Genomic DNA, 27,520 nt, shown 5'->3' with positions numbered 1-27,520 from the left:
TTTCTTCTTAAATCTGAATTAGCTGTGGTTATGGTTCAAAAATACTACAGATGGAAAAATAATTTTAAGAATAAGAATGTAAGAGTGTTTTTTTTATATCTTAACACACAAGACTGCTCTTGTATTAAATTTAGCACATTATCTGCCGGAAAAATCCTCTTTTTCCCCAAAATAAAGACTATCTTGCTGTGCAGGACCTGTCAAGTTAAGGCATTCCCGGAGTGAGTGATCCTTTTGATAAGAGAAAACCTTTGAGCCAAGGCAGCTGTGGAATAATCGCACTAATTAGCTGCTGAAGTCAAAATGCATCCCCACTCCAGAGCAATCCCTTGGCATTGGGTTTTCCAATAAATATTGTAAGATTTACTTCAGATAATCTGATTTCTGAGGGAAAAAAAAGAAATTTCAGTCAAAATCTGCACACTTCTTGCCTATATTTTGAGGGTTTACTGGAGAGGACCCCAGGTTAAAATGTTTCTGGTACTGGTACTTGATGTTGCATGTGCTTGCCTGCAAGATTTTCTGTTTCCTTCATACTGTGAAAATCTAAAAACATTTTGTTTTACATTATTCTAAGCTACAAACTCACTACAGATACTTTGCATGCATCGCTACATATTGGCTACAGTAACAAAAAGCAGCGAAATCCGTAATGATGCACCTTTTTCTGCAAACGATATTATTAGATCAAAAACTAAAGAGTTTTACTGAACTTTAATGTAGCTCTATGCTGGCATCTCGCTCTTTATATACCTGATCAAGATCAATATCACCACAAGATGGCCATGACGCCACACATGTAGACAGAAAATTAAATCATCCATCCATTTTCTAATGACTTCACCAAATTCAGAGTCACGGGGGAGTCTGAGCCTATCCTGACAAGCAATGGACACAAGGCAGGATACACACTGGATGGGACACCAGTCTATCTCAGGGTAGACAGACACAAACACAGAAGCAATTTTCCTAGAAGCCAATTAACCTACAAGTATTTCTTTGGACTGTGGGAGGAAAGCAGAGGACCTGGCAGAAACATCGGGAGAACATAAAAATTCCACGCAGATAGCACCCCAGGAATTAAATCTAGGGCCCCAGTGCAGTGGTTCTCAATCCTACTCCTGAGGCACTGCTTTGTCTTCTGCTTTGTGTTTTTGCTTCAGCCAAGCTCTTAATCACAGGCAAACTGCTTTCAATTTTCTATTCCAGGCATGTTTTGAAATTGTCTTTCAGCTATTAAAACATTTTACAGAGTCTGTAACTGGTATAAGCCCTGTGCCTCAGAACTGCTCTCATTCAGTCATCTTAGCGGAAATGTAACCAACTGGACCTAAGCAGAAGAAAAATAAACAAACACTAATAGTGAAAGTGTCTGTTACATTATCATTCCCAATCACAGTTGCTTATTCGGAAATAAGGGTACAAATTTGTCATTAGCAAGTTAAAGATAGACTGCATAAAGTTATGTATGCTGACAATGTTGGAAATACAGTACACTCTAACTAGGATATTTAAAAAAAATTCTAAACAAGCAAGCGGATCTATTACAGGCATCAATTAGCACCAGTGATTAACAGCCCAATCGAAATGAAGACTGGAAGTTACAAGGGTCTCTCAGGACTATGGTTGAGAAACACTGTATTAAATTAAAATATGAATTCATTCCTAGCTGTCACTTTGTTGGCAGCAGCACTTCACATTGCAGTAATGCTCTGAAGTATATGTTTGTTACACTGATGGTTTCTCTTGTTGTTGCTTGTTTTACTACGATGTCTTCTAGGTTGCAAAAATATATATATATATACAGTAGGTTATGTGCGGTGCCTAATCTACATTGTCCACTAGCCTTGAGGTGTTGGCAGGAGACCCCCTTCCTGAAGTAATCAGCCCTGTCAGGAGTAGCCGTGCAAAAGAGTGACCTTGTTTTGACAAAAGAAGAAGAGGATTTTCATCTCTTTCTCTGAAAAAAAAATGTTAGCAAAGAGAACCGCAAACACAGCAGATTTGTGTTGATCTGCATCTATTACCTTGAGCATCTGTTTTTGCAGCTTAAGCAAAATGCATAAATACTGCAAACACAACTGTAGGCTGGAGGAGTGAATAATATAAGTTACACCACCCAAAAATATATTCTTTAATTAACAGGGGGAAAGTGTCAAGTTTTTGTAGCTATCTATTTGAGATACAATAAGAAGAATACCAGATAATCACTTCTAAGGAAGAATACAAAATACAGGTGTCTAATGAATGAAACCATATCAGAAAGTATAGATCCTCACCTCCCAGATTATGCCAAAATTAATTTAATGTAATTAGAATTATTACTATTTGATGCAGATTACTATTATACCAAAGCTTATTTAAATGTCCATCTTTCTAAAATGTATGATCGTATAGCAGAGGATCCAATCCTGGTCCTTAAGGGCTGGTGCATATGTAGGTTTTCAAGGTCTCTTTAAAGCAGCAGCACCAGAAGAGCTGGGGGCAGCCTTTAATTTGGACAAATTAAGCCTGCAATCTGCTGGCTTGTCTTATTAGACAAGGATTTAGGATTTGACAACCCTGATCTATAGTGCAATCACCAGATCTATAAATGTAGTGTTTTTAAATTGAAGCACATTCTAGTAAATTAAACATGGATCCTTTAAAAAAAAAGGACCAAAACTTTTATCCTGTGAAAAGATACTGTCATCATTTAAGAACATGCCCCCATTTGTCCATTTTCAGAAAGCCACTTCTTCCTGTTAAGGTCATGGTGACCTGTAGCCAATCCCAGAAGCCAAGTCCACAAAGCAGGACTACCCCTGGGACTGTACACTACTGCACTCACGTGCACACACCCACAGCCATCCACACAGCTGCTGTTTGTCAGGGAGCTGTGAGAAAAATAGAGGACATGGAGGAAATCCATGCAAACTTGAGGACAACATGCAGACTCCACACACAATGTGCCCCAAGATCTGTGAGGCAGGAAGACTAAACTTCATACAACCATGCCTACTCTTATAAGAATAGCATATATAGTATATAAATACAATTTTTGTTTTATGATTTCAGAAAGTAAAGTCTGAGTTATTAATAGTATTATACACAATTTATTCTGCGTACGGTATAGTTTTTTTGATAATGTGGTAGACAAAGAAAAATGTCACAAAAAAGTAAGAAATACACCAAAGATTCTATATGATGGAGTACCCAGTTTAATATACAGAGACATTTGAATTTTAGATACTGTTCACTGTCTTTAATACTTTAATAATAAAAGGTGTTAATTTTCATAAACTCTCTTTGAATTTGATAACAGTTTCAGAACATTCTGATATTTACAATCAAAGTACTGTTAAATACCACACGATCAAGAGAAGCTATTGACGTAGTCTGAAACTGTGCCTGCCAAGCCTAAATTTAGCAGTGCACTTTTGATCCCCAGTGACATTAATGTAATTCAAATAGCAAACATAAATCAAGAACTGTAGTAATTTGTTTTAGCATACAGCTTTATCTCTTCTGCCCTGCTTCTCAAACTTTATTTTTTGTGTGAGAAACCAGATGCTCACATCCTAACCCTTAAACTTTCTGTACCAGGGAGAAGCAATTCTAGTGCTCAAAAACAGCGGTGTTCTATGGTTTGTCCTCTCTCCCCCGAATTTTAATTACCTATTTGTTTTGATTGCACAAAGCTGTTGAACAAAAGTCTCTTTCTGTGCAACTGAAACTGACAGAACATTGTAATACTGTACTAATTTGCAAACCAGCAGTTTATTTTGAGGATAAAAATGGGCAAGCTGGCCCCAGAGAGATGGAAGATTATAAGTCCCAAAAGGTTCTCACAGAACATCACGATAAAGTTGTTCAGCCAGGATTCTTTCCCAGTCTACGTTACATTCCTGAGAAAATTAACAATCTGCTATTTTGTCCTCCAACTCTATCCAGCCTCAGCACATCTTAGAATTGTAACTGTAGCTTCTTTGTACTGTACAGCAAGAGTTCAGAGTATACAGTACTCAGAATAACCCTATAGATTTCTATCCATCCATCCATTTGCTAACTGCTTCATCCAATTCAGGGTCACATAGGGAAGTTGGAGTCTATCCCAGCAAGCAACATGAGCAAGGTGGGGTACACCATAGAATGGACGCCAGTTCATCACAAGGCACACATAGACGCAGACACATAAACTCACAGGAGAGCCAGTTCTCCCAGAAGCCAATTAAGCAACCAGTATGTCTTTGGAATATGGGAGTCGAACAGAGCATCCGGAGGAAACCCACGTGAACACAGGGAGAACATACAAACCCAGACACGCACGCACTCACACCAGAACCAATTTTCCCAGATGCCAATTAACCTACCATTATGTTTGTGTAGACTGTGGGAGGAAACTAGAGCTCCCAGAGGAAACCCACGTGAACACATGGAGAATATACAATCTCCACTTAGATAGCACCCCAGATCCGGCACTGAACCCAGGACCCCAGCCCTGCTAAGCAGCAAAGGTAATCACTGCTTATGCTTTACTCTTAAATGATTTTCCATGAAGACAGTCTTTTGAATCCACAAAACCAAGCACAATTTAATCAAAATTACACAATGCAGAATAATTTCAGTGTATTTCAGGGCAAACGTGGCTTACTTAAGCAAATATGTTGCAACTGCCCCTCCATTGTCCTGCAGTTAGCAGTCAATGCCAACTTTTTATAGTAACCTATTTTCTTCAGCAGCATAATATACAGGCTAAAAATAGAAAAGCTCTTTTGTATTGGGCTGCAAGTATTTTTCCACTTTTCTGTCCCATACTGTAACACACCTCCCCGTGCTCAGGCACTGTTAGTAAACACAATGCCTTTATAGTCCAACCAAAACCTCTCCCATGACCCGAGAACAATTCCGTAAATTATTAATAAGCTGTGGAGGTGGCGTTTGCATGGGTCTTGACTTAATAAGACCCCATAATGCTGATTCGCTTCAATGCCCATTCTGTAGATCAGAAATACAAAAAGCATTGTTGATCTGTGTGAGCGTTCTGAATGGATGCACAGTATGGACTAAAAAAATCAAATGGATACCTTTATTCTTTGAGTTTAAATTACATTACATGGTATAACCATTTCTTATTTGTTTCTAACTCCCTTAGCTCTAACCAGCTTAAAAAGACAGATATAAGAGACCACATATAACACAGATGGTATTTTAAGGAACAGATTCAAAGCACTTCCAGAATACCTATTTTCTCATTAAGCTACCTTTCTATGACAAACGGATCTGTAAATTGTATTTCTAGAAACACATGTATCTTTATACTTGCTGTACCATTTTAAAGGAGTGGTTTGTACAGCATGTTTGCTGTCTACAACCTTGTAATGACTAGAGACACTTAAGGTTAATAGCTGTAGTTCAACACAGATCAATACCCCTGGAGATAATACACTGCCTAGGAACTTTAGCTTTGCACATACTACCTCTTCAAGAGCTGTAATGGTAAATACAATAAAACCTGTGCAAGACCATTGAGTTCAAATGAATACAGACTTATATATGGGCAGGGTATTTATAGCGAAGATACAGAATGCACCTTTGGCAATCCTTTACAATGACATATAAAATAAGGTACTTACACGCAGTAGCTTTGAAACAAGCATGGTCTGTGCACTTGTATTCCAAGAGCCTCCATCTTTTTCTTAAAGGTGTTCTGCAAGCCCTTGGAGAAGAGTGAAAGTCAAACCCAGCTCTAGCTGTGCATGTGTCACAGGGGGAGGCTCCTGATAAGGCCCTGGCAACTCCAATCCAGGCTCAGCTTTTCGTCTAAATGCCTGTGCCCCGCTGCCTGTCAGAAACAGCAGACCTGCTCAATCCAACACCTACCTGAGAAACAATGCAGGGCAGCACAACCTTTAACACTCGATAGTTAGCCACTGTTACCGTCACATATTACAATTTCTGTTCATCTAGGTGTTTTAAGAGTTCAAGTAGTTTTTACAAACACAGCCACCATTAATTTCTTTCCACGATTCAGGATTATCGTTGCTTTTCCTACCAGATCACATTAACAATGTTGTTTCCATTATCCCAGAACATGTTGGGATAAAATAAGAAGAAATCATAGCACCCTAACTGCTGTCATAATTAAACATAATTTACCTCTCCCCCACCTTTTGACCACAGTAACTCCACTCTGCCTGCTTTCCATTAAAATAAAAAGGCCTTTGTCGACATTGACATTGACTTTTTTAATGAAAACGATCATTTTAAGTACTACATTACTCTTTTGGGGATGAAAAGGTGCACTTTTGCTGAAAAAGTAGAGAACCTCTTATAAACTTAGCATAATATCTCTTTACACAGAAGACTGAATTTCAATTTAATATGAGAATACAACACACACTGGCAAATATGCACAAAAATAAAAAAGTTGGTAGTTTCAGTATTTTTTGTTTGACTTAAAAAAGGTTCTGATTTTGTACAATTCAAACTGGATCAATATAAAAGAAGAAAGTGCAATGAATATGAATGAGGAATCAAGCCTTATCATTAAGAATACTATCAGATAATGATAGTGTTTAAGATTCTTACATTTCTTATTCAAAATTTCTATTTCTTTTCTAAGGATAATTTCTTTATCCAACTACAAAAATAAATGGAATTTCTAAAACGAAAACAAACTGACCGTTATAATTGATAGATATCACGCATTGTTCTATATGATGTATATGCTTTTATAATCCCCTTTATCGTATCAAAACTAGATAATATATTAACAAAGACTAAAAGAACATAAAATGAGCCAGCCTCCTTAAGGAAAGTATTCTTATCAAGAGATCCTGATAAGACATATTTATCCAATATATGTATTTCAAGGTTAAATCATTTTCTCATGTTTTTGTTTACAAATGTCTTAGCAGTAAAATGAGCATATGTGAAGAAATTTAACTTTTTCACACAAGATGATCTTTTCCGGTATTCTCTTGACAATTTTAACACATATCCCTTTGTGAAGGAGATAACTAAAGCGTGGGCACAAAATGTCCCAATAAAGAAATACAGACTTATTTAATGAGTTATGAGAATGAAAGCATAAACTATTATCGCTTGTCCATCTCTGTTGTACTAATTTATTATTTTTTGTATATGTACTGAAGACAGCATGAGTGTCTGTGGCATGCATGGAAATGCAATGTAATTTAAAAGTTCATAAGGTTTTCGTTTGATGCACTGCCTTTTCCATAAAACACAGGAACTGTACATCTGTGAATTCAGTTTTTTCATCTGCCCTGTACTGAAAGCATGCGTGTGAGGAGTAATCAGACACTACAAAGTGAAAACAGAGTGAGATGTTTGGAAATGTGGAAAATTGCACTCCTTAGTCCCAAACTATAACACTCTAAACAGATCCAAAAAGATCATTCAGATCTGCTAAAAACAGAAAATCAAGATCAAAAAATAAAAAAATAAATTAAAGGCTTTAGACCTCTATTAAATTCAATGACTTATTCAATTTTCGGGTGTGCAGTATGGTGAAATGTTCAAAATAGTTATTGTACAACTCAGAATACGCTCACCACTCAGTATATGTAAACTAACATTTATTTTCATATGGCTCAAAAAGACTATTTGAAAATTGAACATGCAATATGAATGGCCTGCATCTGTTCATAGGTATTCAGGACAAGAACGATATAGCTATATCTATTTTCAAAGCTATCTGTGTATTGCTGGGAATAATGCCAGCTTCCGAAGGATGTAAACAAGTAACAAAACTACAAGGCTCACTGGTGGTTCACAGCAGCTGTGATTGTAGCACAAAAAGGTACACTCATACAGTGCGCTTCTGAAAATTTTTAAATCTATTATTTCCCCAAATGAAAAAAAAATCAACTCGACAAACAGGGATGAGCAAGAAATTCCGACACTCACTGTTCATTTCAGGTTACTTCCCAGTGCAGTTTCAGAGCCCCTTTTTCTCAAAAGACATGAGTAGCAAATTAAATGGACAACATACCTGATAAGCGCACAGCACTAAAATGCTATTTCCATACCTTTTTCATGCAAGGATATTGGGAAGAAGGTTTTGTGCACATCAGGATATGCGTGAATAATACCTGCAGGGATGTTTCATTATATTTTTCTCCACACTAGAGGGGGCTCTGCTTCCTCTTCTTTCACCTTCTGTGTCACCTTCACTGACAAAGTCAGCTCACAGTGAGGCCTGGAGTATCATATGTTCAGTCACTGCTTGTAACTACTGCAAATTACTACTATTGGAGCACTATTTACTTTAATTAGTTTTTTGCCTGGATTTCTAATGCAATTTTGTAGCTTTTACAGAAGGAATTAGATATTTCTCTCCTTGTCTTACATTTGATTAATTTTCAGCTATTGCATTGGCAATCAATGTACAGTATGTTAAACAGAATTATCCCCCAGGAAGGCAACTAGCACATGAAGAGTATTTTTAACATGATAATGACATTAAGCATGCTGAAATGGATCCACTGTTTTCATAAGTACTGCAGACAAAAAATGGACAAAAACAGTGACACAATTTTAAATTCTAAGTTACAAAATTCCCTCACTATACACAACTGTGACTGATAATAAAAGAGTGAAACTACAAGTGTTTGCCATAAAATATCAATAAAAATATTTCCTCTGTTTTATTTTTAAAAATATAATGTTTTGTGCAATTATTTAAACTGAATTAAAATTTAATGCTTATAATTACCTTGTACCTACTTTTAATTTTTAGATTCTTCACAATGACAGTCCTGCATTCAAATAATTTAAAACTAAAAATAAAAAAGTTCAAACTTTCTTGAGGCAATTGTTGAGTGTTTAGCTTCTTTGAAAGCTTTTTATTTTGTCCTAGACAAAATAGATACTGTCCAAAACAGGTACACTACTTGCATTATCTATTTTATAAACGTGATAAATATCAAACTTCGGAACATACCCATTTTACCAGGTCTGTTTGCATGTTTGGCACATTAAATGCCTCTGTCAAGATTATAACTATATCCCTTTTTACAATTTAAAGTTGGTTTCACCGAACAATCACACAGCAATCAAAACTTCACATTACCTGTATTAGGAGATAATTGCCTTTCATTTTGGAGCCTACATGGTATTATACTACATGGGATTTTGTTTTATTTTTAATTCTGTTGATGTGTTCTAAAGCTCCTTTCAAGAAGCAATATTTGTTTTTTCTAATTTGTTTCCTCATTTAGAAAATATCTATTGGTCCTGGATGCTGAATTTTAAAATCACTGTCCTCGTCTAAGATGCTGCTTATCTCATCCCTGTCTATTTGGGACAAGGCAGATTTTCTCTGCAGTTGGTCAAAGCTGTCCTTTCCCCTATGTGGGACATTTCCACAGAGCAAACAAAGCATTCTCCCAGCGCAAATCATGTGAGCCACTCCAACCAAGCAAATCTCCACTAAACAGAAGTTCCAAAACAATGATTATTAAAGAAATGTACTCAAAAATGATCAAGCATTACACATCCCCATACTCTTCAAACAAATGATTATACACAAACACATTCTAGACACTCTTTCAGTAAGAAAGAAAGATTTTATAGATGTGTGGGGCTACACAGCACATTCAAATCAAGAATACAAAAATTTTAGTTTACTAAAAAATAACTCAGTATGATGTATAGATCTGCCATCTTGTCTCTGCATCTTGTGCATTTGTTTTCTTCTTACAATGTAAAACTGATTAGAGTGCTTCATTCCACAGGTGCAGTTTTAAGGTACCCTGTTATTGTGCCCTATTTTAGCTTGTTGGCAGCTTTACAACCATGGACCAAAATTTAAAGCTCTGTCTTGAGACTTCGATGGTCCCGTTTTTAGATTGCTTTTTCAAAACCATCGGTGGAATACACAGGTGTCATCCCGTGGTGCAAAAAAATGTTGCTGCTACTGGAAAAAAATTGCAATTTTAATGCCATGCAGACTTCATGACTACGTTGGTATTACTTTGTGGCTCCTGCTTTCACAAATCCATTCATCCGTTATCTAACCACTTCTTCCAGAACCTACGGTATCCTGACTATCAACAAGATAAGGTACATTGTTGCCCATCCCATGGCAGACCTGCATACACTCACTCCAGGGCCAATTTTCCCACTAGCCAATTTACCAACCAGTATGAGTTTTTCTGGACCGTGGGATGAAACCCAGAGGAAATCCAAGTGAACACAGGGAGAACATACAAACTCCACACAGATAGCACCCAGGTATGGAATGGAATCCAGGACTTTACTGCTGCAAGACAGCAATGCTAACCACTGCACCACCATGCTGCCATTTCACAAATATAGCAAAAGAAAAACGATTTTTCAGCTAAAACTATACTTTTTTAGGTTATCAGAACTGTCAGTCCAGACATGGGCTTTGTTAGCAGATAAACATATTTCATACTGTAAATATAATTCTCCCCATTTAATGACTTCAGCTAACATCTGCAGGAACAGTGGGAATGAATATTTTCTAACATGGCCTGAAGCCACAGTCAAAAATGTAAACTTAAACAAATGTAAGCATTCACTTTAAAGCAAAGCTAAGCCAAATGTAATTAAAATGGAAGAATGGCTAAGGATATCATTATCTTCTGCACAAACCTACAAGGATGAATTCAATTTCTGACAACAAGGTTTCAATTTTTCATATAATTTCATCCTGCATGTTTAAAATTATTTGCTTCTATTTCTTCACAACAGCATTTTCAGGATTTCTGTTCTTTTAAAAGTGAATATACAGTATCATGAGTTAATATAAGAGCCACCAAGGCTATCCAAAAAATTTTATTGAACTGTAACATGCAGTCTTAAACAGCTCTCACTGCTGACCATGCATTAGGAAGAAGATTTTATAAAAGCACATCTAAATTTAATTTCAAATCTTTTTTTTCTAAAACAAGATTATATCATACAAAAGTAACTGAAATAGGAAATGTATATAAAATAATAAATACTGAAGTAAATCAGGCTACAACAAAAATGTGATTTAGTTTACAGTGAAATATTGCGTGAGAAAAACCTTACCTTGGAATCTTCATTCTTTTAATTCACACCTTTTAACTATGCTTCACTGTTACTGCTTTGTGTGACAAAAGGTTGTGAAGCTTTTTAAAGCTTATGCTGAACCCTTACTTCCGGTAGATGACATCATTCTTACTCCCTCTACCCATCAATACTTCTTGCTTTCCTCCTTTGTGAGTAACCCAAAATAATGCACGTACCATACTTTTAACTTCAGTCTGGGACTGTTTAAGTGTTAGTTGGTTTGTTGTTTTTATCAAGCCATGCTACTGACATTAAAATTATTTGCTTTGCAGAAATTAGCACTGATTTACCCTTTAACACAGATTGCTCAACAATCCACAAAAAATTCCACATCTGAGAAGGAGAAGAGAACTGTATGTTTATGCAATATATCTTGTGAACATAACACAGTAAACAAGGAAGCACTGCTTTTAAAAATGTAAACATAAAATAAAACAGAAACTGCTATATATGTAAACAACATAAATAAGACAAGAAGTGTGTAGGCATCTACATTAAGATGATTATATAAGCAATACTGCCAATTTTTTTTTAATGGCCAGACCTTTATTCCAGAAAAATATTGTTCAAAGTGTCTACCACCCATATCTTCAAGAATGTTTCTTTCCAGATAACAGCTTTTTTTTTCTCAAAGTGACGTTGTATACACTTAACTGTAAACCTTGCCTATAGATTTTATTCTAAGCAAATGTATTCCATAAAATCTATAGGCCAAAAGTAACTCAAAATTACATTAGGAGAAACTTATAATGTAATGTAACGCATTTCTGAAATCTATAATAAATATATTCAGGCTATGTCTAATTGGGGGTCACTGAAAGAATACAAGAAGAAGAAAAATCTTATAGATAGCATCCGTGTTTAACAATGGCTTGTGTCTTACTTCAGGAAAAGACAAACTATCTAGTTTATAGTTATTTTGTAGTTTTCAGTTTGTAGTTTTTAGTTGACCTTTCAAAGTGTTTTGCAATGCCTACAGTTACATCAGTCTTGGACATAGGCAGTTTCACTTCTTGGAATACAAAGGGCCCGGTTCCCTCCAGAGCAAGGCATTAGGATTGAAAGCAAATTGAAAGACAACAGCAAGTGTTGTGATTAATTGTGAAAATATCTCAATCATATTTACCCTCAAGAACAAAAAATGCATTTTAAATTCCATCTTTAATATGTTTGTACTTTAATTTTTATTAGAAATGTTTGTGGGGACAGAAATAACAATTTAAACATATATTTGTGGGGAGACATTAGATAATATTTTATGAAACTTATTTTAGGATAATGATCCTTGTGGTTTTGACTCACCTATGGGCGTTTCCCCAGTTTAATAATATTTTACTAAGATTATCTTGCAAGTCCTGGAAAATAATATTGGATATTTTCAATATTGTATGTGGTCACTGAAAACAGGAACAATTCAGATGACTCAAGTGTTTCCATGCACAGATTAGGTCTAAAAATACCATTTTGTTCCACCCTTCACTCTACTTCTTCACACCAGTCCCCTCTTCAGCAGAGTGTCTGTGCACATCCATTTGTCACCAGCACTCGCTGTCTCAGGCTGCACAATCTTTAGCAATTGACTCTTCTATGAATGTGTACGATAAAGGCAAGCAAGAACTTTCTGGATGTTTCTTTTTTTCTGCTGGGTTATGGGAGGCTGGAACAAGCTACCCAGCAGTGTTGACAAAGCTACTGTAATATTTCAAGAAATAGTAGGATGATTGAGTCAATTATCTATTAGTGACTAAACAGGCTATGTAGGTCGAATGGCTTCCTCTGTTTGTAACCTTTGTTATTGCTAAGTTAATTATGCTACAAATGCTTGCAAAGGACATAGATTTCCACTGGCATTAGTTAACTTGACTGAACAACTCCTGGACTTCCAGAAGGGGATTTTCTTTCTTCTAAGCTGTATTGCTTGCAGACCTAGGCATTGTAATAATATTACATTTTAGATGCAATATCTGCCGTTTTACATGCTAATTTAATCCAATTTTCAGTTCAACAGCTTTTCCCCACTTTGTTACTTAAATAATAACCTGAAATAATCTATTAAGAAAAACATGGCGGGTGACCAATACATGAATTTATACCTCTCTCATGACTAACTGTACAGTAATGTGCTTACACAATCATTAGTAAAGCCCCTAAACAGCCACCTGCCTCTGTCAGTCAGTCTCTTTAACCTCTGCCATTAGTTCTAGAACATACTGCTCTGCAAGCCACATTACAGTTTTGTGCACTTAGTCCTCTGCTTGTCTTAAGAGTTGCGGTTTTACAATACGTGTGCTTAAAATGTAACTGAGAATTTTGCATTGATGTAAAAGTAAACCTATCACAGCAAAAACAAAGACTAGACATGCAAATAAACTGCTAACTTTCTTTTCTTGAAGACGGAACTGTTTGTTCCAAGACTGTAGATTGCACTTTTGTAAGGTTAACACTTTAAAGCCTCAGCCTTGAGCCCTCTAGTGTCCTTAAACATCTTTGGAGTGGTAAGAACAGTAGGAAATTAGAATCCTAGTCTACTGGACCCTATTCTCAGCACACATTCACCTTCTGGTGAGAAGCATGATTTCAGCCTCTGGATGTTCAAAGCTGGTGGTGTCTAGAGGAATGGTAACTTCTTTCTAAAACTTCCAGATCCTCCAAAAGGGTTTTTTTCCATCTCTGCCCACCCACCCTTATCTGATCCGTAATTTTACAGCAGATGGGGATTCAACTGACAATGTCTGTGGACGGTAAAAACAAAAAGACAGTTGGAGCATCTTGAGACGTTTGTGTCCTAGCCTGAACACGAACCATACTAAGCAAATGTAGTCCATTACTCGGTAATTTCAGAGAAAAACATCTCAGTAAACCTATTTCCTCAGACTCTTCCATACAAATTGTTATGTGAATAAGCTGCAATTTAAAAAGCAGGACTGCAGACTTTTGTCAAGTTGCATCGACCTCACAAAAAGAAATTCACCCCCTTTGCTGTGCTATTTTTCTCACAGACTGAGAAAAATATCTGGAATTGATTTATTGAAAAAGCCACCAACACAGAGTTTATACAAATAGTGTCTCTACATGTAATATTTTCCTTTATAAGTTTGCTCAGGAGTCAGAAAATCTAATTTTCACATCTCATATCATAGGAACCTCACGCTATGCATATGAAAATGCATAAATTCTTAACTTTCTACTGATTTTCAGGAACAGATGTAGATTTGTACTTTCCTTTTCAGGTGGACACTGTTGTCTGTGAATGGGCATAGTAAAGTCCAGTAATTTACCACCACAAATATATTAAATGATTAAGGCATCAAATTACTAAAAGTAGTTTTAAAATCTGTGTGCACCAATAAACCACATATAGTTGATATATACTGTGAAACATACATACAGAAAAACATGCACTTCTCTACCAAAATATTAGAGAATGGTGTGTTCCATAGTTTAGCTAGATCTGTCCAAAATAGTGTGAATCACCCTCCACATGGTCCTTCCAATATTTCTGGAGGAACGTAAAACAGCAGGCTCCTGCCATAAGAAACCTCACAAGACAAATAAAAGTCACTGATGGCAACAGGAGACCTGTCTAATACTATATGTCACTAAAGATACCCTTACCACCATGACCACAAAACTAGCCCAAGACTACAATGAATGTAGTTCCCAACCTTGTCCCATGGGACTTCTGTGTCTTCTGTTTCTGTTACAGCCAAATTCTTACTCACAAGCTCATTGATGTCAAGTTTCACTTTTTAAATTTGATTTCAGCTCTTAAACATTTGAATGGGACCCTGTAACAATTTCTGAGTTTCAGAACCCCTCTCATCACGGTATGGTACTGTCAAATATAACTAGGTGGAACTCTCCCAAAGGAAAAAAAAAGTTGAAGATATTTTGTCATTCTTCTTGTGCATGTTCATCATAAATCAATCACCAATTAAGAGCTCTAAGAACAAATAAAAGGGAGCATACTCTCTCTTTTATGTCCACAGATTGAGAACAAGTTGAGGAAAGCCTGCATAAAGTTCTGTATACTACATTACAGCAAACTAAGGACTAAGTACAGACAAGGGTTTGCAAAACTCTAAACAGGCAAGCATGTCCAGTTAATTTCTCAGTTAGCATCAGCTAACATCAGATAGGCACCACTGACGTCCGAATGTACACATGTTGCACGGCTGAATTTAGCACGTTATGCTGACGAGATGAGATCGAGTCCTCGTGCTACATGCGTTTCCTGAAGACAGACTACATCAACACTGTAGCGACTTGCCAAACTGCTGATGAGAGCTCGTTTAGCTGCTGATAGACCCTCAATGTTCAGTTGTAGAACTTGAAGAGCTGGTCCAATGGCTTGAAAGTCACTGTCCACTGGTGTGTCGGGGTCTTCTGTTGGTGGTGGCACGTGACCGAGATTCATTACTGGAATTCAGTCTGCTAATTGGATCATTCGCAACACCTGAACAAGGTTGGAGGCTGAGTTGGTGCTGACAGGGAGTGTGACAGGAAAGCTGATCCAATGCTCTGGATTCCGCCAGACGAAGTCATTGGGAGGAAAGTACGGAGAAGCTCACCTTCACTCATTCCAGCCGGAAATGATGGAGGCTAATTCGTCGACTGGGAGCTGTTCAAAAGCCAGCAGTCCAAGCTCGATCAGCTGTCAGCCCTAATGCTGTTGCTAGTAATGGCGAAAGCACCTTTAAAGAAGGAACACCGACATCAAGTGTGAGACGAGTGGTGGCAGTACTGCCGCCAAAAGACAGTTGGATTAAATGGTGACAGCCCAGAGGCATTCAAGGAATCAGAGCTCGACTCCTGCCTGAGTTCCTGAAACGTTTAGGCCCAAAGGCGAAGACATGGCTTGCTACTTTCTACACACGGATCATGCAGGAAAAGAGGAACCCACAAGTATGGTGCCAGGCAAAGTTAATTGCCATCCCGAAACCTGGCAAGGATACAAACAGTGTGGCTAGCTACCGCCCGATTTCATTGCTTTCTGTGTGCTTTAAGTTACTGGAGCGTTTGATTCTCCAGAGGATCAGCCTGGTTTTGGAAAACTCCATCATAGTTGAGCAGGCAGGTTTCAGGCAAGGACGTAGCACTTGCAATCAAGTTCTTGCTCTGACCATGTTTATAGAGAACGGATTCCTGCAAAACCTTAAAAGTGGAACAGTTTTCCTTGACCAAATGGCAGCATATGATATGGTGTGTTGCCACGCTGGGTAGCTGAAATAGTTTAACTTTTCCTTCACGACGGAAGATTCTGGATTCACATGGGAGACAAATGCAGCTCTTAGAGAAAGCAAGCGAATGGACTACCACAAGGTTCGGTCTTATCTGCAAGCCTCTTCAATGTCTACACCAATGATCTACCAGCGACCAAGTCTTGCAAATTCATCTATGCCGATGATATTTCCTCGGAACCCAAGGTCACACATTCAATTAGGTAGAGAGTGTGCTGAACAAAGACATGGAGACGATGGCAGAGTACCTCACTAGGTGGCGTGTTCAGCCAAGTGCGACCAAAACTGTCTCCAGTGTCTTCCATCTGCACAGTTCAAAGGCTAACCAGGAACTCAATATTTACCTCAAGGGTCAGCGTATTAAGGACGACCCGAATCCGGTTTACCTGGGTGTGACCTTGGATAGATCGCTGACCTACCACGAACACTTGAAGAGGACAGCAGCTAAAGTCAGTACTCGTAATAATCTGCTTAGTAAACTGGCAGGTACAAGTTGGGGTGCAAGGGCTCAGACACTTAAGACAACAACACTTGCTCTGTGCTATTCAGTACTGTGCCCCAGTCTGGTCTAAATCATCCCACACCAAGCCTAGCTGACGTGCAACTTAACACGTCTATGTGTACCATCACTGGAACCCTGCGTCCTACTCCATTACCATGGCTGCCAGTACTCAGCAACATCCCACCACCACACCTACATTGACAGGAAGTTATTGCCAAGCTGTCCGCTTCACGCGGACATTGTGTTTCATCCAACAGCACGCCTGTCCTCGAGACGTCCAGTCTGGTTGGATCCGCCACCAGAGGATATGAGAGCTGTTTCAGCCTGGAGTGCTGAGTGGTCGACAACAGATGTCGTGAACCACTCCCTCGTGGTCAGGGTCAGGGTCGCTGTGCAGTCAACCTTGTCCGATGGGGTCAGGCAACTGAACCACAACACAGCTCTGGTGCACTACAGACTATGTCACACATTGTGAACGACTGCCCACTGACACGCTTCAATGGTGGACTGCCAGCTTTACACCTAACTGATGATGATGCTGCTTGCTGGCTTGGCACGCAGTGCAAATGCTAAAGAAGAAAAGAAGCAGCTAACATCAAAGATCAAGATGGATAAAAATTCAGCAGACACAGCTGTCCCTCAGGATTAGGACTGAGAACCATTGTTTCAGAACTTCACATCAGATATAATTCACTGGTACCTACAACGCATTCTATACCAGCTGCTGTTGGCTGAGTGGTCCCTAGACATCTGTAAACATCTAGTGGAAGCAGTGTAGCAATGTGTTCCAGTTGTAATCACTGCCTGGAGTGAAAAGACCTACTGTGTTTGAAAACTTTTTGGTAAGGCAGTGAGGTTATATACTGTATATGTAGTATAGGTCATGTCAGGGATGATGTAGGTAGCAACAAACAGAGAAAACGAATGTGGTTGATGATTACATAGTATATATAGATTATACATACACACTGCTGCACAAACGTCTTGGACATTTTGCATTCTTGAACTATTTCACTAAACACTTTCCTTCTCTGTGCGGAAGCAATTCTGTGGTGGTCATCTATTAAAATAATAGAGTAGCTGTGTTGTTTTAAGCTCACAGACATTCCTGATGTATCTATATTTTCTCATAAAAAGTACACTTTAAGCTTTATGAATGTATACAGAGTAATTAATGATGCTACACCTCATTTTAGCTTCTTCTCATCCAAGCTAAGCTGTATTAATGATAGTCTAATAGTAATATATGGGGATGTATTTGATAAATTGTCAATGCTTATAATGCACATACTGTATATTGAAATGCTTGATTGTGCCTATAATGTTTAAGACATTTACAGAGCAGTATACAACTAAATAGTACACATACACTGAAAGCTACTGTTTAAAACAACTATCTGTTATCTAAAAAACTGAACACAAGCATAGCATTGATTGGCATTTTATCTTTATCTTCAAGATTTTACATTGAGCCACTGAATGTTTCTATGTAAAGTTTACTTTACTTATTATTTAATCAGATGTAGCTTTTTAAGGAGGAATCCCAACAGAAAATAAACATGCAGAGTGAATTGAGGGTCTCTTACATTTTTCTTATGACTTCAATTTAATAACTGAACCAGACCTCTACTGTCTACGCTTAAACGTTAATGCACAATGTTTAAGGGGACATTCCAGATAGAAATTACCTCTGAAGGTCTGTGACACATGGGAGTACTAAAAAGTTAATATGTAAGAACACCTTAAGAAGTGCTGGGAGCTGAATGTATAAACTTTTATCGGTTTCCACTTAAAATCAATTTTCCTCTGAAACACAATAATCCTGATCCTTCTTAGCTGCATGTCTGGATTTTCTGTGATGAGCTAAGCAAAACAAATGTGGAACCAAAGGAGTGCAAATCCATAAAGAACAACCATAACAAACACCCTTAAATGCCCTTTGAAGACTCTAGAAATCGGGAAAAAAATCTCAGTCACCAAATTTCTAAAGTTATAGCGACAACTTCAATGAAACAAAAGAAGACTTGTTCCTCAAACTCATCTCCTGGACCACTTCATTTCCAGCGTTACAGAAGACAACATCAATAGAACATAAAGGTCAAGTCATGAAATTCATATTGAACACCACCCTGACAACAAGAACATTTTAATGAGCGCTAAATGTAGTGGTTTTACATTAATTTATGGAATAGAGGACTTGATTGAGAGTGAGATCTATAAAGCAAAAAACCAAGTATACAACAACTGAACAACTGTCCATTACCTTGGAGTATTATGATCACTATAATGAATACACTATATTTCTCTAAGTGCAAAAGGAAACGGCTCTCCATTTCATTAACTGTATGAAATTGTTTCTGGAAACATTCATGCTGCAGTTGCTAACATTGTTAATATGTCAATGTGGGTTTTAATTCTTACTGATGCTGTGACTTGCATGTCAAAATTGATATGGGTAGAAGATAAAGATATTCTATTCTATATTAAAAATATTGGTATTTTGGCATCATACATGAAAACATAAGAAAAACACCCTATCCGCCTATACAGTACCACCATCTTCAGCAAATTTTCTCTAAGACCAGTTCAGAACAAGATGAAAGCATTTTACAAGCCACTTGGATGTGATTTTGCAAATCACAAGCAAAAACCTTTACCTACTAACTGATTAAGCCGTGTTTCACTCTTACTCATGCTTTCAAAACACCAGAAAACAAAACATTAGAGAAATCAAAAACATTTTTTGCTCAATGTACAGTGATCTTTCCTTCAACTGTACAAAAAAACTGAGGTCTAATAAAAACCATCAGTCGATGGACTGACTCACTGTTAGTTACATATGAGCAGGATATTTCAAAAGAGTTACGGGTAACATCTGTTCTCTCTCCCGTTAGAATTCAACCACAGCAATGCCCATGAATCAACTTCCCATGTTGCTGTAGCACCTCTACTAAAAGATGATCAGACAACAGTCCCATAACAGGCCCATAACCACATATCTGAGGAGATGCTTACTAGTTTTTCCAATGTGATGTGCTGCTCCTTTTAAAAGAACAAGACATTCTTTGTAAAAGCAAATGAGCCTGATTGCCTTTCTCTGGAGGTGAAAGGTCAGGTGCAGAGGACCAGTATTGTTAATTACTGGAATATGAAATTTGACACTTCTTCAGAAATCAATGCCACTAAGACCATTACAGTCATTACAGATTATATGCAAGTATCCCTGATCTCTTTTGCTGTGCACATCACACTGAAGCAGAAACCCTTTGGTGTTACACTCAGTGGGCTAGAGCTTCAAACTCCACTGCCATGAAGAACACACATTTCAAATTATAGAAGTCTTCACATGGTTGGTTTTGACAAGGATGTTTCTGTTAGGCACAAACCAAAATGCTCTTGAAATCCTTAGCCACGGACATTTACACCTTACACCTTTCAATACAACCATAAAATTCAAAAGTCATTCCTTTTTTAATAAAGGAAGAGAAGCAGGAACAGGTGGACATTTGGGACACAAACACCGAATATAAGGTTTGAAAATGAATTCATGACTTAATATTGTATGTTTATGAAACTGGTGACCCCTTATTAAAAATTATGCACTGCATTTCCTTTTTTTGGAGCCACATAACGTCCTCAGCTATATGAAGTATTTCAGTAAGCAGTTTCTTGTTTCAGTACAAACAGAGTTAATAGCATCAAAACTGCAATGCTATTCTCCTCTGGATTCTCACTTTCTTTGCTAAATTTATAATCCTAATTTACACTGAATATATGACTCTTGCATTAAACAGCTTCTCAGACTTCAAAATCAACCCTGTCTGTATTCCTCTAGGTCTAGCTGGGTGATTCAAATCTCTGAAGGCTGGAGAATGTGAGTGTTACAAACTTACAAAAAAGTTTTTTTTTCTGTAAGATCTGTGAAGAACATGCAAGTAATGTTTCTAACTTTTACGTTATGTGTGCTTCACAGATCACTTTTCTATATTTTTAAAACTCAAGAAGTGTTCTAGTTCATAACTGAAAAATGATTTTTAAAGACAGTTAAGGAAAGAAAACATAAGTAGAGAATAGTATGGACTTGTTAAAAAGGCCTACTTTTTCCTTAAAAATAAACTTCATGTACATACCATAAGACTGTGTTATACTGTTATGCAAATATGGACAAGGTGTGACTTGTTTTTAATTGCCTAAAGGTTAATCAAGAATACATGAGACACAGGAACACATTAATATATACTGTTGCTACTGCCTTAAACAATAATATATAAGTACAGTACTCAAACATATTTTAAATGAAAGTATTTATTCTACGTATATTATGTTTTATTTTATTCTAGGTATGTGTACCTGTCAATGGGTTATTATCACATTATCACATTATTTAAAATATGGAACTTATCTTACATAAGGCTCGATGTGGAGGGCTTATTCATATTACAATGAAATAAGAAGTTATTTGAGAAATTTTCATTTAGATTCTAGACACATGACTTTTAGGAATACTTTCAATAAAAAAGGAGAAGAGAAAAAGATATCATAGAGAGTGTCTTTTTCAATACCAGTTTAATTTTATTTCGGGTCTACAATTCGGCAGAGGAACATTTTGTCTGGCTGGTGTGATATAAACTGTTTGCAGGTACTGTACATTTTAGTGGAACAAGTTACAACAACCAAAGTCCCTGAGCACCAAGGTACAGTACTTGTACCAGCTGTGCAACTGACAGAACAGTACAGCTAAATTACTGCAGGGAAGTAAATGTCTCTGGGAATTTGCATTCATTTAGCCACACAATCAAACCAAAGGCATCTTCCAACTACAAAAGGTACTAAAAAGGTTAAAGATATATATATATAGATAAGATAAGATCACTTTATTAGCCATATACAATTTCTTGCATTAGGAATTTGTTTTTTCGCATTCCCCAACTTGCTCCCCATGAGACACAGACACACAGACAGGGAGAGAAGCTTGGGGTCAGAGCGCAGGGTCAGCCATTGTACAGCGCCCCTGGAGCAGTTGGGGTAAAGGGCCTTGCTCAGGGGCCCAACGGAGTAGGATTCCTCTGCCGGCCACAGGATTTGAACCGGCAACCTTCCAGGCACAGGCGCAGATCCTTAGCCACAGAGCCACCGCTCCTCCCTTTTTGTAAAAAATATATATAAGTATATATATATAAGTCATGTGACTCCAAAATAGAAAATATCATTGTTAATGTGACTCCCATGATATGTACAATGATCTGATTAACATAAACGTTTTACAAATGTAAGAACAAGCCTGCTATTGAATTTGTTCAATCAGACACTATGGAGATTCTTGGTAAAGCTGTCACAGAGTATTAGTAACACATTGTAATCATTTACTGGGTTATTTTACACACCACTATACTTGAATTAGCAAATTTAGGAAAAATACATTCAAAAAGAATCATCCAGACCAGAACACAGTTTTCTCATTAGAACTGGTAAAAAATGCAGGATTTAATTTTCTTTGAAACTGTCGCAACTAAAATGAAGGGCAATGCAAAATCATACCTGAATATACAGCACTGTCAGCAGTAATTCAAGCTTCTGGTTTGAACAATGGTTCAGGATGTTTTTTTCTGTTTGGTAGGAGAAAGTTCTATGATTTGAAAATAATCATTTTTAAGAGAGCATTTTGGACAAGTACTAACATTTTGGACAGCAAGAAATCAAAATGAATTCTCAAAATGAATATACGGAGGCACAGACTATACACTAAGTCTGATGAAGGCTTATGCTATTTACTTTATGCTGACAAAGGCAAAGTACTGTAGGCTCCTCCATTTATGTGGTATGTTCAGCTCATCAGCAGCTGATAGTAGGTGCCTTGAAGATACCTACTGTAAGTGTGAGGAACTGTAACATGCAGAGGTGACACCTGCAGCAGTCCTGTGTTTTAATGCAGTTTCTGTGCGCTGCTAGTAATTGTGATAGTACCCAAATATTGCTGAGTTACTATTTCCACAATACTCTGAATTAAGTAAAGAATTAATTACAGTAGGGTCTGGACATCTGCAAATTTAACATTTGCAAGTTTACATATTCACGATCCTGCCTGGCCAACGAGGTCTTATGATAGAAGTAAGAGAAGAGCGCGCTGAAATTGAGCCAAAGGGTGATAAGGGCAGCATTTCAACTTTAAAATTAGCTGCGCAACAGACTAGGATCGTAAGACGAATCTAGCTGGTGAGTGAGCCTCTCCCTGACCAAGTACCCACTACCCAGCATCCACATCCCAACTGCTTCTTGTTATGTATTGTAACACATGCTCCCGGTTCTGTGTCAGCACGGGGAATGACAGGCTGGAGACGACTTTACAGGCTCACTGACAGTTTTATTGCCCTGGCCATGCTACTCATGGAGCTGGGAAGACAGAAAGTGCAGGCATCTGCTGGGTGCAGAGGAGGAATTCATGTTGTTTATTTTAGCTTACTAAGGTTACTGCTTAGATTACTACAAGTATGTAATTATTATCATTTAATTAAGATGACCAATATTATTTTAATGAATTTAAGGCCAAAGCATTAGTACTTTAAATGTCATATAAGGGAGGGTTACCATATATACTATATACTGTAGCACATCATCAACCGTATTGGGTGGACTTAGTTATACTGTATGCAAATCTGGCTATTCACAAACGTTCTCTGCACCGAACCCTTTTGAATGTCAAGACCCTACTTGATTTACCCAATTAATTAAAAATTACCGGTTGTTTTACTATCTGGTCTATGGCTACAACTGGTTGCACACAGAGACAGTAAGGATCGACAGACATCCTCCTCAACTTGCTCACCTGTAAGAGACATGTTTTTTGACAGGCTGCATGCTCCTTGCAGAATGGAGGAGATGCCCATCTCGAACTGCGATCACCATACCCAGGGGGTGAAAGGAATGGCTGTTTTGCCAAAAGGTGAGAGGGCCTAACCAACTAATACCCAACCTATCATTTTGCCACTTTGGCACTGATAGCCATGCCAGTTAATGGCACGAGTCCGATTAAAAGTGGTCAGGATCTTATGGTTCAATCTGTTCAAATGCCTACACTGGTTGAGCCACTTTCGAAGACGCTTTAACCCATATATAAAGTTGTGAAATCTCCATTATTCACTTAAACACACTTTCATCATTACTGCTTGCCTGAACTTTCGAAGAGTGTTTTCTTTGAATGTTACTGTGATAGTCTCTTGATGTTTACTGTAATATGCTTTTCATATTTCTCATTAAATGTCTGAAGCAATTTAATATTTTTTGGTGTAATCTATGACTAGGAAGTAATTTAAAAAAATCATTAGAATCATTAGAAAAAAAACTGCATAAAACTATACCACAGTTGAGTTAGGGTCTCATACTGTATATTTAATAAAGTGCACTTTGCAATCCACAATTTATCTTTTTAACTTATCAAAAAGTATCTTCCAATCATGAAGACAGTTAGCCCAACTTTCAAATTCATCTTATTACTATAAACTGTTTCATTTTAAGATGCATTGTATTATTTGTGTCAAAAGGTGTATGTTTGTATGTTTGTAAAAGACTGAAATTTACTTTCACTTAGGAACTGTTATGATAATAAATTAAATGAATCCTGTTATGATTATGATCTGAATTTAAAAATTACATCCTTAATTGCAATTAAATAATTGACAATAATATAATATGTATTAATTAAAATTGCTTCTGATGTTATAGTGACATCCAATGACACTCTTCATTTGCATACCAGGGTGCATCTCCTGCAGAATCTTATTTGGAACGGTAATGTTTCGGATGATCACACTGACATCTTAGTATTTCACATGGGGCTCTTCAGGGATGAGGTTATAAATAATCGCTTTCCACAGTATTTGATGTGTGTCGAAACACAGTGTTGAAACACAAAATCTTTCAACTGTCTATTGCGTTCACACTTTGTTATTGTGGTGACAATTTAGAATGGGCACAAATACAAAAATAACCTTAAAAATACCTGTAAGAGCATACGCCTTTGCTTAGTCATTCTGTACTTAGTATATGTGGAGAGATTGTAGAACTGCCTGATTAAATTATTAACTGAAAAAACAGTCTATATGCTGACAGACTTGGTCTCACTTCCCTTCTTTGGTTTAAAGACAAGTAAGCATGACTCCCTTTTCTTTCTTTCTCTTTACCCCTCTTTCTCTTCCCTCTAAGGAGAGGGAAGAACTTGAAACGGTTCTGAAAGCTATCTACATACAGCTCAGGCAATATAAAATACATATGGCACATTCACTGGCCAGTACATCAGTAACCCCCACTCAAGAGGAAAGACTCTCTCCATGCAGGCAATGTATGGCAAGTGCGAGGAACAATCCCCTGATTACAATCTGAATCTGATTACCATCTGAAAGCTGCTGGAAAGTGTTGGTCAGTCCCAGACACCACAATCCTCATCATAACTTCAGCACAGAACGATATAACTAGAATTGTCATTTGGATATAAATATTTCAAGATCTTGTTTACACAAGCCACAGAAAAAATAGTTTTCTTCATGGAGCAAAAAATTTTTTATAATATTTGGCAGGGGTCCTGATATCTTGACCAGCAAGTATACATTGGAAGATGTAAGTTTTGTCTTCACTCATTTGAGACAATGTATTTCACGAATCCATTAATAATTAAAAGGTTTTAACTCCATTTACTTTTAAAGGATTGTTTCTTACTGGCAACGTAGAAATCTGTGGAGTTGCAGATGCAAGTATTATCCCAGACTCATGTAATTGATCTGGAATCTTCACTGCTACTTGCTAAAATGTTCAATACAATACACCCGCTACAATCAATGTGTAATACATTTGAGAAAATTATTGATAAATAATTATCATTCTATGTGAAATCAATCACAAAAAGGCCATTTTGATGTGACCTCCTTTGATTTTAATTACATTTTGTAGATATGTTTGCCCTGGGAGAAAGTATCATAATGTAAAGTATCATTTGCGTGAGCTCCTCTTCTTAACAAACTGTCAAAGATTTATTATGGACCCCATCTAACATTTGGGGTCATAATACCCAGAGATACAGTAATTGACCAAGACATGCAGATTTGGTGTCACTACAAAACTCTCAGCTGGAGCTATACTGTAATTTCATATATTGTTCTATAATCTGTTTGATTTTGTAACTTTTTACAACACTTAAAATGCAGATCATTGCATTTTCCTAATTTCTTATATTATTATATACATATATTGTTGAGTACAACATTAACTACATTTCTTACAAGCTTTAATTTGGTGCCTCCAACAGGTTGTGGCACAGTGCAGAAACTCAGGTGAATCCTATGAATGAAGTGATTACACAATTAATACAATTTAAAAAGGTATTATTTGTAAAAAGGTAATGCTGCTAATTACTAGCTGTAACAAACTGCAGCAGCTACAGCAGATTTGTGTTAATTAACTTAAGTGTCCCATTAACACAAGTGACTGAATCTTGCAAGATAAAATAAAATATAACTAAAATATATAGTTAGGCACTTGCTTAAACTTGGCGCATTTAAAAAAAAAATTAATTAAAAGCGGTGACAATAAAGAAGCTTTGAACAGCTACGTGTATTGCTTCTCTTACCTAATGTGTTCCACACCTCATAATGAATGTCTCTCATGAATGTCTGAAAAACGTTAGGATGATGATTTCAAAATTGTGAGGTGGAATCAGTGCAATATGGGAAGTGAACAACTGACAGACTCACCCTTGAGACCAATGTTGAACCTTATCTGTTCATGGAAACACAAAGACGCAGACTGTATATTATCAACAGCTGAGGGATCAGCTCCTTCAAGGTATGAATTCCTAGCTGTTGGTGAAATTACCGAAAACCGCATTATGCAGAATGAAGCACAGTCATAACATTGAAAACATATGTTTTTTTTGTTTGCTACTGGCTAGTAAAAGATAGGAATTCTCATTTAATCTTTTTTGTTACAATATGAGAATGCTTATCAGACTTATGAGGCTGCCCCCGTTTATCTTTTTTCAAAACAAGCTTGTTTGTTTCTTGGAGAGAAATCTTAGGAGGTTCCAGAGTATAATTTACTTTTTTTCTGGCTGGCCAGTATAAAATTGCAAACCACCTTCTCAACATTTGCCATCACTTAGAAGTTCTAAAACCCTTTGGTTCCTTTCATTCCATGACCAAATTCAGAATTGAGGGCAGATGCACAAGTCTGCAAGAGCACCACTGCAAGATGAACAGAAGCTATCCTGAAAAGTAAGAAAAGGTAAGAGGCCATGTGCCTTTCCTGTCAGTGTCAAAAGCTTTGTATGAGAATCATTCCAGTCAAGTTCATGAAGAGTAGAATCAGTCACAGCCGAACATGAAGTCCAATTCTGACTTCTTACATATTAGAGGACTGGCAGGATCCTTGAATCCATGGCCACAAAGGAAAAGAGCATCTTCTGCTGTTCTTAGATGTGTGACAGTGTCACATATTAAGATAATCACCTAAAAAAGTCAAATCTACTTTATGGACAATTATGACAATTATAGAGCAAGTTACTAACAAGTAAAGGTTTCTAACAGGTCAGACTAGTTCCCCCAATGACAGTTCTGCAAAATTCTATCCAATCCAAAGGAGGTCAAGGATGGTTGCGATTGGTTTCATAAAGAATGGACAGTATCCTAGAGTTTAATAAGAACTAAATTAGCAAAGAACAGTTTCA

At 37.2% G+C, this 27,520-nt stretch overlaps 1 protein-coding gene across 5 annotated transcripts in view; it reads right to left on the bottom strand.

Annotated features, from left to right (window-relative positions):
* The window catches only part of mitfa (melanocyte inducing transcription factor a), a 72,663-nt gene that overhangs the window by 38,200 nt on the left and 6,943 nt on the right, over positions 1-27,520 (bottom strand). The window contains exons 1-2 of one of the 5 annotated variants that reach the window (XM_088915366.1): positions 11,047-11,093; positions 5,616-5,698 (exon numbers count right to left, since the gene is read on the bottom strand). The exons of 2 other annotated variants lie outside the window; for them this stretch is intronic. In XM_088915366.1, coding sequence (XP_088771492.1) covers positions 5,616-5,671 — 56 coding nt within the window. In that variant the 5' untranslated portion in view covers positions 5,672-5,698; positions 11,047-11,093. Of the gene's footprint in view, positions 1-5,615; positions 5,699-11,046; positions 11,094-27,520 lie in introns of those variants that run through there. 2 more of the 5 variants (XM_088915365.1, XM_088915367.1) reach the window with 2 other exon arrangements.

Source organism: Atractosteus spatula, chromosome 5, assembly GCF_055471065.1.
Source record: "Atractosteus spatula isolate fAtrSpa1 chromosome 5, fAtrSpa1.hap1, whole genome shotgun sequence".
Taxonomy (NCBI): domain Eukaryota; kingdom Metazoa; phylum Chordata; class Actinopteri; order Semionotiformes; family Lepisosteidae; genus Atractosteus; species Atractosteus spatula.
This window is presented reverse-complemented; position numbering and strand designations above follow the sequence as displayed.